At 39.1% G+C, this 11371-nt stretch overlaps 2 protein-coding genes across 2 annotated transcripts; both read left to right on the top strand.

Moving 5' to 3' along the window:
• On the top strand, positions 2836–4518 carry LOC109723451. Its single transcript, XM_020251807.1, has 2 exons — positions 2836–3182; positions 3432–4518. Exons 1-2 carry the CDS (start codon positions 2933–2935, stop codon positions 4163–4165), a joined length of 984 nt encoding a protein of 327 aa, XP_020107396.1. The 5' UTR covers positions 2836–2932; the 3' UTR covers positions 4166–4518.
• On the top strand, positions 9650–11167 carry LOC109723529. The gene is made up of 2 exons (XM_020251941.1): positions 9650–9988; positions 10234–11167. The coding sequence occupies exons 1-2, from the start codon at positions 9727–9729 to the stop codon at positions 11004–11006; spliced, it is 1035 nt and encodes a 344-aa protein (XP_020107530.1). The 5' UTR covers positions 9650–9726; the 3' UTR covers positions 11007–11167.

Raw genomic sequence — 11371 nt, 5'->3', positions numbered from 1 at the left:
CTACGTAGCAAATTAGATGTGGCCGGCCTTGAAAGTTTTCAAAATGTCTCATTCAAGATAGAATAAGCACAACCCTAGTAAAATTGCAGTTTTGAAGGCAGATTAGAACTAACTCAATCTACAAATTTACAATAGGAGTCGATCATAACCTGCACCAACCCTTCTGCGGAGCCTTAGCACCGTGCATGCTGTTTATTTTTTTATCATATATTAATGATAATTTGTGGTAGGTGGTACTGGGCTTAATTGCATCGTAGTCGATTGACTTCGCATTGAATTCCCAACCATGGTAAACTGAGGGAGGGTTAAACTTCCTAAACCTTGCCTACTTGCCTAGTCAAGCTCTCTATTGACAATCCAGTGCTATGTACTGAATCAATTAGCTCAGGCAAATTCAGATTGAACTCGATCCAAGTCGCGGACTTTGCTAGGGTGTAGTGCTCCAATGATCGGCTGTACCGTACCCGGAAATTCAGTATGGGCACATGCTTTACTCGATCTAATTAGATTTGCAAGGTCTTAATAGGACTTTTTATAGGGAGTCATCACGTAAATCATTTATAGGTTAAAAGTCTAATAATTAAGCTTTGCTAGTCTCCAAATTTAGTTTAGATCGAGAGTTAAATATTATTATTTAGCTGTCTTTGGAGTTTGGGCTTCACTTCCAGAGGTACTAAAGCCAGTGAGATGCCTAACAACATTAAAATGTTTGTTTGTATCCATCACAACCATGTGTCCGACACCACCTCTCACGGTTCAGTTGGGCTTAATCCGGTGCCTTGGATTGGGTTCTGATTTATTTTTTTTTTTAAAAATCCTTATTAGACCCTTGTTTAAACTTGCTCCCACTTATTCCGAACCTCACTAGAAACAACCTGACCCAAGCCGATAAACAAATTACACTAGTAACACTACAAAGGGTACATAATAATCTATAAAACACAGTAAAAATTTGATTTAAAGTTATTAAAAAACTGTTAAATGAACTCATCCTAGCATCCTAAACTTTCTTCTTTACAACAGCTAACAGCTATTTTGTAAAATTTGAATTTCTGGAATAAACACTATCTAATACTATCGGATCGGGTCTTAACCCAAACCAACAAAAAAAATTGCCCAAGAATTAGGCTAATACTTCAGTTTTCTGAATTGATTACTATGGTCTCGAACTTTGTGCCTGATTACAGCTGTGGTGACTTAATTACCATTCAATTGACGAATTTTATATTGTCGATATACTTCAACACGCAGTTGACTATACAGGTGTTGAGGTTGTAAGAGCAATTAAAGTAATCACAGCCATCTAAGAGGCTGTTCCCCTCGCCAATCTCGATGGTACAACACGATGGACGGTGCGTGCGCAGCGCGTTGGTGGCCCTTCACGCTCGTCTCCATCCAACAAATAAAGAGAGAGAATGAATGTATAATAAATATAAAATTTTCCTTACTTGGATCCAAAAGGTTATGTCTATACCAAATAATTCTCTCTCAAAAAAAAAAAAACTCTATACCAAATAATAATAACACTATAAAATATTTTTGTATTATATATATTTTTTTACTGTACGTAACTCATTTTACCTGTAATCTTCTGCAGCAGGAGATTACAACTAGTTAGATCTTATAGATGTTGGCTTATGACTAATAAAACTTAAAGAATTGATGAATAAGAAGAGCAAACAAGGGGGACAAAAAGAAAGAAAGAAAAAAAATCATACAATCCAAGAAAGTTAATTCTACGTGATCGATGTTGCCACGTGCTGGCGTTCATCTCCCAAGTAAGCTTTTCGTTTTCTCTCTGGGCTCCAATCTACGCGTAACAAAGAGCTAGCTGGTTCGCAGCGCGGGGAAGGATCCAGCTTAATTGAATCCTCCGACACCACATTAAAACTTTCACGTACTTTATGGCTTTCGAGAGAGAAGAGAAAATTGGGGGGAATACAATGCACGGAGGCCCCTCAACTGTAGGGAATTTCGACATACCCTCTCTTTTCTTGTTTGATTTAAAGATTTTCCCTGCGAATTCATTAGTTAGTTTCGAGTTATGTTGTGCGTAATTTTGGATCTACATGAAAGTAAAATATGTATAGTGAAGATAACTATGTTATTAAAACTTCCTTATATATTTATATTTCCATCATCAAAATAAAGGAAATACAAATCATTAAAAATTTACTTCCGCTCAAATTCCATCCCCCGCATTAATTAGCTGAAATAATGAGCATAGAACTATATACTTTGAAAAATTAAAATACTTTGAAAGAATTTAAAATACATCGACTGTTTCAGCTCTTTCCAGTCGGAATATGTGAACGTACGTGGAGTTTATTAACAGTTAATGATCAATAATTATTAAAGTTTTTCATTTTAGAAAAATTTATAATCAACCAGAATGGTAATTAACATTAAGACAAATAAAATTTTCTTCAAAAAATAACTAAACTACAATATGGCGCACAGTCCAGGGGTCCTCGTACATTTTTTCCGGAACCAAAAAAAGCAAAACCCCGTGTACTTTGACTAGAGCCAGATTGGTCTGGGATCCGAACTCTAATCTCGAGTCAACTTGTCCCATATCGAACGATCCACTCGCAGTTGACCCGCAAATCTTGCTACGTAGAATTGAAAGCTAACCACGAGATTCCGGAGCGCAATCCCCACATGGACGCTTAGGCCGCGAATGTATAGTATTGGCAAATTTGCCATTAATTTTGACAATTTTTTTATTTGCTTAAATTCGGACGTACGATATTAGGCCACAAAGTCAACGGCCGTGTCCGTTGTGGAGCTATAAAAAGGGCAACCCAACACTTCTGAACATCGCACCACACAGAACTCCACATAGCCGAGTAAATAAGCCACAGCATAGCTAGTTGAGCTTTATTTAGGTGGTTTTTAAGTATAACACCACCACACAGGAGTTGCGGCGGCGATGGCGCGGCGGGGCGTGGCGCTTCTGCTAGTGTGCGCCTCTGTGGCGGCCCTCGCAGTGGCCTCGTCGGGACAGCCGCAGCCGCCGCCGAACTTCCAGGTCATCAGTGGCGGCCACCTCGGTGGCAAAAAGAATTTCGAGTTGACATGCTCTGACGGAAGAAAGAATAAGCCCGGCTGCAACGCCACTTGCCCTGACAAATGCTCCGAATCTTGCTTGGTCTTCTGCCCCACTTGCAGGACCTTCTGCCGTGAGTGCTTACAAGCCTTACTAGATTCATTTCTTTTTTTTTTCAAAAAAAAAAAAGAAATCTCTTTTTCGGGTATTATGATCGACGGTGGTGATTTCCGTTTCACCGTTCGAGTCTATTCGTGTGTATATATATATATATAGAGAGAGAGAGAGAGAGAGAGAGAGAGAGAGAGAGAGAGAGAGAGATTTTGTTCTTAATGTGGTGTATGTTTGTTTTACGATAATTTTTGTTGGTTGGCATGCGCAGCTTGCGACTTGAAGATCCCGGGATTCGTCTGTGGCGACCCACGATTCACCGGCGGCGACGGCAACACCTTCTACTTCCACGGCAAAAAGGATGCCGACTTCTGCCTCGTCTCCGACTCCGACCTCCACATCAACGCCCGTTTCATCGGGAAACGCAACGACGACATGAAGCGCGACTTCACGTGGGTGCAGGCCCTCGGTATGCGCTTCGGCGGCCACAGCCTCTACGTAGGCGCGCAGAAGACCGTGACGTGGGACGACGACGTCGACCGCCTCATGATCACCTTCGACGGCGAGCCCGTCTACGTTCCGAACGAGCTGAACGCCAGATGGGGGTCGACGTCCGTCCCCGCCCTGTCGATCACGAGGACGAAGGCCACGAACGCAGTGGTGGTGCAGCTGGAGGGCAAGTTCAAGTTAATGGCGGGCGCGGTCCCGATCACGAAGGAGGACTCTCGGATCCACAACTACGGCGTCACCGAAGATGACAGCCTGGCCCACCTTGACATCGCATTTAAATTCTACTCGCTCGGCCCCGACGTGCATGGCGTGCTCGGCCAAACCTACCGGCCGGATTACATAAACAAGCTCAACGTGCGGGCGAACATGCCGGTCATGGGCGGGGCCCCCAACTTCGTTTCCTCCGGCATCTTCTCCACCGACTGTGCCGTCGCGAGGTTCGGCAAAAGCGCCGACGCCGGGATCGCCATGGTCACGGAGTCCACAGTTTACTAAGGTGCTAGCTAGTAGTTGCATGGGTGCATGGCCATGCGCACTAGTTAATCCTTCGATCCTGAAATTAATAAACTGTTTTATTTTCGATAATTTAATTTGTTAAGAAATTAAAGTGTCTTGCGACGTACGTAGATTGAAAAAATGGTCGTGGTGTAGTAATTATAGCGCTTCTTCCACCGGTAGAAACAAGGGATAAGTTGAAAGTGTGGGTGGAGAGCGAACAATATATATCTTCTTTTAACAGTGCCGTATTGATTAATGAGCTGACGAATAAATTCGACTATAATTTGTTCACGTCATGTTCTTAAAAGGTTTTATGTTAAATAAAATAAACTGTGCTCGTTGACTGGTCAGTAGATTATCAATTATGTTTCTCCCCCAACTCGATCCTTTATGTATGATTGGTAACTGTTATTGTATAATTTTATTTTTTTTTTTTGCTGAAAATATGAAATAATTAAAATTTGAAGTTGACATCTAAGGTACCATACCATCAATTCTTTTATCATTTGCGGTAGAAACAGTGGGTATCATTATTATATATATATTATTTGGTTACATTACTAAACAAATATACCACTGCCTTTTGGGATGCCTTTGATCAAGAGGTCATGGTTCCCTATTCAAATTGGAGGGTTGAACGCAGGCGGTCCAATGTGCACATAAGCTAGTAATGAACTATGGTAGATCGGGCCGGATAGGTCACGGGCCGGCAAGAACATACAAAGCCATCTCGCAGGTTGGACCCTATGGTGGAGAAGAGGGCCCACAGCATATCGGCCCAAGAGGGCCTATGTTGTTAGAGCTGTTGGCTCTACTTTCATGTGAGTCAAGCCAAATATATAAACAAACGAAATATAAAAAGTTCTTTGTAGAAATTTCTTAATATTAAGAGGTTCAACGTTCTTTATCTAGCTCCCGTTATTAATCTAAATTACTAAACTTATTTTTATATTAAAAAAATGACTGTGGATGTGTACATATTATTCATTGAAGAAAGAAATTCAAATTGATGGGGGATTGAAAATTAAGTGGGCCAGAGAAGGTGGTTAGGGCTTTGAACTTAAGCAGGCTAGGCCATTTTGAGACGATATCTGGTGTAACATGGGCAGGAATTAGGCCTAAAATCATCCCATTACTGTGATTGTAAGATTTGGGTCTATCTCGAGAGTGGGTGGAAAAAAGCCCAATTTAGCAACTATTAATTGAGGTAAAAAAAAACTTTTTTTTTTTGAAAAAAAGAAAGCTAATAATTCGTAACCTTTGGAAACTTGTAACAGCAGAGCCTCGATATATAGCAACGGCCCATCCAACGAAAAATTCTAGAATGCAACGGGTATATTAGTGACGTGGCGTAACAAACCAATCAAATTAATCTTTTTAAGAATATATGTCCCATCATGATTGTAAAAAAATATTTTTATTGTACTTTTATTTGAAAAGAAGGAATGTAATTGGCTTGTTATTGATGACGTGATACAAGTGTGACAGTGTAGAATTCCTCCCATCCAACACCCTCACCATTAATTGTCCTATACGGAATACGGTGGGGTTACCCTTTAATTACATCCAAGAGAGAGTTTTCATATACAGTTGCATGATCACTAATAAGAAAAAAATTTGAAGGCTCACTATCATGCAAAAATTGGAGAAGCAAACGGGGCACTTCGTGACAAAAGTATGTAAAACCATTGTTAAAATATTGTTTTGAGAGAAAACTAGTATACTATCCGTTTCGTTTAAATTTTTTTAAAAAATAAATTTAGTTGGAAATGTGAATCAACTCAGATTCGAACTTAAAACCTCAAATGTAGCCAACAAGACCTTTGCCACTTACGCTAGGAATAGTCAATCCATTATTAAAACATTAAAGCAAATTAAAGATGTTTTTATAATATCTCATAAAAATATATCCAGAGAATTTATAGTTCAACAAAGCCGTACATCTTTCTTTGTAACCCCTCATATTAAGGCCTCATGAAACCATACTATGGGAAATATAGTTCCTTTGGACCATCCTCTATTTAGATACGCAAATCTTTCTTTATGATAGCTAGTTTATTCTGACTTCATTGGTAAATCTATGGCGGAGCATTAATTGCAAGCCCTTCTTTTCAAAGATACAATTAATGAATTTTTTTTATCTTGACTTTCTGAACATTTGATTATTTTCGTCGAATTATTTTTTTATTTTAATCAAAACCTTCTAGTTGACTATAAAAAACATATGAACATTGTGATCTTTTACAAGATTGATTATTTTTCTTCGTCCCAAGTAAATTATTAGAGTTCAAATCAAACCAGATCCATGCATGTAATGCAAATTGACAAAAACCTTTTGTTAGGCTAAGAGTTCAAAGTCAATGTCATGTGTATAAAGCAATAAAGATGTATGATGCATCATCTACGTACTTTTTACTCACTGCAACAGCGTGATTTACAGCTATTATAAATGTGTATGTAACACATTTTGGACGAAAAGCATGTAGTAGTTGCTGTCAGTTGAAGTTCAAGAAAATGAATTTACTGCTTGTTTTGTGTATTTGTTTGCTGCTTTTTAAAATTATATATATATATATATATATAGAGAGAGAGAGAGAGAGAGAGAGAGAGAGTCCGGTTGGATACTATCGATAGCACCAGGATTTGATGCTATCGAGTTTTCCATTATTAGATTTAATCCTTTAATTATTTTTACCCGTTAGATTATACTATTCAACCAACCAACCACCCACTCAATCTTAAAGGGCCCAAATCATCCTAACCGTATATTTCTCAATCCAAGGGCTAAAAAACTAATAGCACCAATAGCTTGGTGCTATTAATAGTATTCTAGCCTATATATATATATATATATATAGAGTGAGGTTACTATGCTTCTAGAAGCACGGAGCCTTCCGTGCTTCCAGGTTGTTTTTGATGTTGCGACTTTCGAATCGTCGATCAGCTCAGTTAAACTTGATCTAGAGTATTCGAAGTATCTAGAAAATAAATGTTGCAATTTTTCGATATCATTTGCCTAATGAATTAAGTGGCTCAAAATCAACGGCTGAAAATAAAAATCTTACAAAACGTAATAATATGACATTAAAATTTTAGATCAAAGATATTGATTTTATTTTATATAGTATAAAAAATTTTCTATCAAAATTTCACGTGATTTGAATATTTCTATACTGTTAAACTTGCAAACGGCTCACTACGGCCTTTAAAATTATTGATTTTGAGCCCCTTCGATCACTAGGCATATGATATCAAAAAATCATAAAATTTATTTTCTAAGTATTTCAAATACTTTAGATCAAGTTTAACAGAGCCGATCGACAATTCAAAAGTCGCAATATCGAAAACGACCTGAAAGCACGGAAGGCTTTGTATTTTCAGAAGCATAGTAGCCTCACTCTCTCTCTCTCTCTCTCTCTCTCTCTCTCTCTCTCTCTCTCTCTCTATATATATATATATATATATATATATATATATATATATATTGTCTTCATAGCTTCACTGGCACAACTGTAAGAGACATTTAGATCTCTTGTGAGCAGTTTAGAGTCGAGACGAGCTGTTGCTGGTTGTGCCTTATGAGAAAGAATCTCTTCCAACGTTTTCTTTGAGAATTGAAAAATAAATGAACCTAGAACAATTGATAAATTATTGCGAAAAAGTGAATGCATGAGCTAGCGTGCATCTGGATCTGCTTTATCTTGCACTCTCATCATTCATGATTTCTTCCGCAGTAACAACAAAGTTGAAGGTCATTTGAGTCTACTTCAACTTTTTTTTTTCCCTTTTTTTTTATTCGAGAAATGGACAATTTTAATCTTTTAATATTATTTAGGATCTTGAAAGTTTCTAAGATGGTGTGCTTCTTTATAATTTGGCAAGCAACCTGTTTCATCTGCTACTTTAATTTCCCCATAACACCCTGCCTCAGATAGATGTGTAACAAGTCCACTAGCTTAAACAATAATAATATTTGTTATATAGGTGGTACAATATATCTTAACTATAAGAAGTGGCTTATTTGCAATGTTATTCCTCATTCTGGGAACTCTAATTAATTTGAAAGGGCATATATGATCAATCGACCTGTGTACTGAAACGTTGAACCCGAGCAATCAAGCACTGTGTCATATTCAAAATTTAAGCTTTGGTTGCATGATAAATTTGAGCTATTTTATATTTGATTTTTGAACGGCGCATTCGGTGCATTTTAGCCCAATGAGTTAATTAGGTGTGTGGGGCGTGTGTGTTTTGAATGATAATTTCTTTTGCATTATTAATCTGTGAAGTAATCTATATGGCATTTTGAACAATATACATAAACTAATTATATATATGTACAACATGCTAATAACATATAGAAAGAGTCCACCTTTTTTGAAGGAGCAGTTTTTAACTGGCCAGTGCAATAGTAGTCCTGCATTGTTCTCTACGTTGCATAGTATGTTGCCTAGCATGGCCGAACGTTGCCACAAGACAGTGCAAGACGTAGTGCTCACTCCACCCGTGCCACAATAGATTAAAGCAATTGGGCTCCTCTAAACCAAAATTAAACCCCATTTGTCCTGCATAAAGCTTGTAAGTATTGCTTAAACATTACAAAGTATCTCTATAAAATTTTCATTTAATATTTAACAAAAATCACACTTTGTTTTTCCAAACACTCAATAATTTGGTCCAAATTAAAAAGTACAAAAACTTTCGGCATTAAATTTCCACAATTAATTTTGTTAATGCTTTTCCAGCATATACGATATTTGAATTTCCCAGGCAAGGATTATTTTACAGTTCGGGGAATTAGCACTGAATGAGAAGTACTTTGACGAGAATCAATTCTAAGCAACTGAATAATTTTTTGTTCGCACAAAAATGTGCATCACTTTAAAGGCATGTTTGGTTCACCGTTGGATAGAAATGAAAAATATAATTAGATTATTTTGGAATGAAAAATGTATTAATTGATTAATCATCCAAAATATTTTGTTCACTATTGGAACGGAAATCGAAATAAAAATTTAAGATTTTGAGAGAAAATTTTGAGTAAGAAAGAAGAGAGGAGGTACTTGTGAGAAAAAATGTTAAGTAGTTTATTTTGAAATGGACCAACCCGAAATTCAAAACTAAATTGAACCATAAATAAATTTAATTATTTTTATTTTAAAATAAAATTAAAATTAAATTTTGATTTTTATAAAATAAATAATAACTACCAAAATTTTTATAGTCTAAAATAGTAACCAAACATGCCCTAATATATCTTCATGAAACCCGCCAATTTGTCGTACAAGGGGGGGAACAACCAGTCACGTGAATCTAATCCGTGGGGTGCGCCGGGAGGTCGACCTGCCGAGAATAAAGGCCTGCACAGTCAACCCCATCATAGAGTCGACGAGTTGACGTAAGGGCCGAATTGGCTTATAAATAGAACAGCCTAAAAAGTGCCTAACTCCCTAACACATGCATGCACCACGTACTCCGCCAAGAGGGATGCTTCAAAATTAGCACCAAACAACTAGCTAGCCAATATACACACACATAAAGCGAGCCATCTCAAATAAATGGGGTGGCCGTTGCTGGGCCTTGTTCTATCATGCACCGCCATCTTCGTCGTGGCCGTCGATGGCGACCAACATCCGCCGAAGCAGCTTCCGCCAGACTTTGTCTCCCTTAAACAAGGCGGCGGGTTCAGCAAGCGGATGATCACAGTGACGTGCACCGACGACCACCACAAAAGGACCCCATGCACCGTTGTTTCCGAGTGTCCTAAGAAATGCGAGCGTCAATGCCTCGTCTTCTGCCCCACTTGCAAGATCATATGCCGTATGTACCGTAAAATATTTGTGCATCTTTTTATCATGTAGTGCAATGTTTAATACATAATCACAAAATAAAATTACCCAACAAGAAGAAAAAGAGTGCATCAAAAGACTCATTTGATAATGTTTTTCCGTACGTACCAGTCCATTTCATGCACTTGATTATTTTAATAGCATTATATATATAGTATTCATTACGTACAGTGAATATATCTTGATCTATGGGGTGTCACACTCTTTGATATATAGTCTGCGACTTGGTCGGAGGCATGTGTGGCGATCCCCGCTTAACCGGTGGAGATGGCAACTCCTTCTACTTCCATGGTCGCAAGGACGCGGACTTTTGCTTGCTGTCCGATGCCAACCTCCACATCAACGCCCACTTTATCGGCAGGCGCAACCCCAACATGACCCGAGACTTCACGTGGGTGAAAGCCATTGCTGTCCGCTTCGACGATCACCGCCTCTACATCCGCGCAGAGAAGACAGCGACATGGGACGACGACAATGCCGAACATTTCTTTATCAGCTTTGACGGTAAGCCGGTGGATATCACGGCGGAGGCAAGCGCTGGATGGGTTTCTGCATCAGTGCCTGAGTTAGCAATATCGCGGATGGGGGATAACAGCATCACCGTGGAGCTCACGGGGATGTTCAAGATCATTGCCAATGCAGTTCCCATCACGGAGGAGGACTCGAGGATCCACAATTATGGCGTGATCGCCGACGACAACCTGGTCCACCTCGATCTGGCCTTCAAATTTTACTCGCTCAGCTCCGACGTGCATGGCGTGCTCGGCCAGACGTACCGACCAGACTACGTAAACAAGCTGGACGTCGGAGTCAAGGTTCCAGTGATGGGCGGGGCCAGTAACTTCCTGACATCCGATATCTTCTCCACCGACTGCAGAGTCGCGAGGTTCACGCGAGGCAGTGCAGGAGGTACCGCCATGGTCGCTGAGCTCTCCGATGTAAACTGCAGCAGCTGGTTCGGCGGCCGTGGAATAGTATGCAAGAAATAATTTGCTCGATGCAATGTGTATGATGTGATAGGCGGCGTCTGGCGCTTGTTACTGTTACGATTACATATACCTTCAGGCATGATATCTATTAAACAGAATCTGTACAATTAACGAAGTACTCAGGCTCAGAATAAAAAAGTCGAGCAGGAACGTAACTGGAGCATGCAATTCCATGGAATAACTTATATTATTTTCTTTCTTCAGTTCGTTTATTGTTTAATTTCATAAAAATCGTCAAAGGGTAAGTCAGGGGCACCTGACTGCTGGATTGGTCAAAGTACGCAACGAGGCTTCGTTATGGGCCAAAATCACATGGGTCTAAAATCGCTCAGAACCCATTTTCTGCTTTGAGAACTAGAGACAAG

The sequence above is a fragment of the Ananas comosus genome, linkage group 17 (assembly GCF_001540865.1).
Source record: "Ananas comosus cultivar F153 linkage group 17, ASM154086v1, whole genome shotgun sequence".
Lineage (NCBI taxonomy): Eukaryota > Viridiplantae > Streptophyta > Magnoliopsida > Poales > Bromeliaceae > Ananas > Ananas comosus.
Note: the sequence above shows the minus strand (reverse complement) of the source record. Positions and strands in the feature narration are given on the sequence as shown.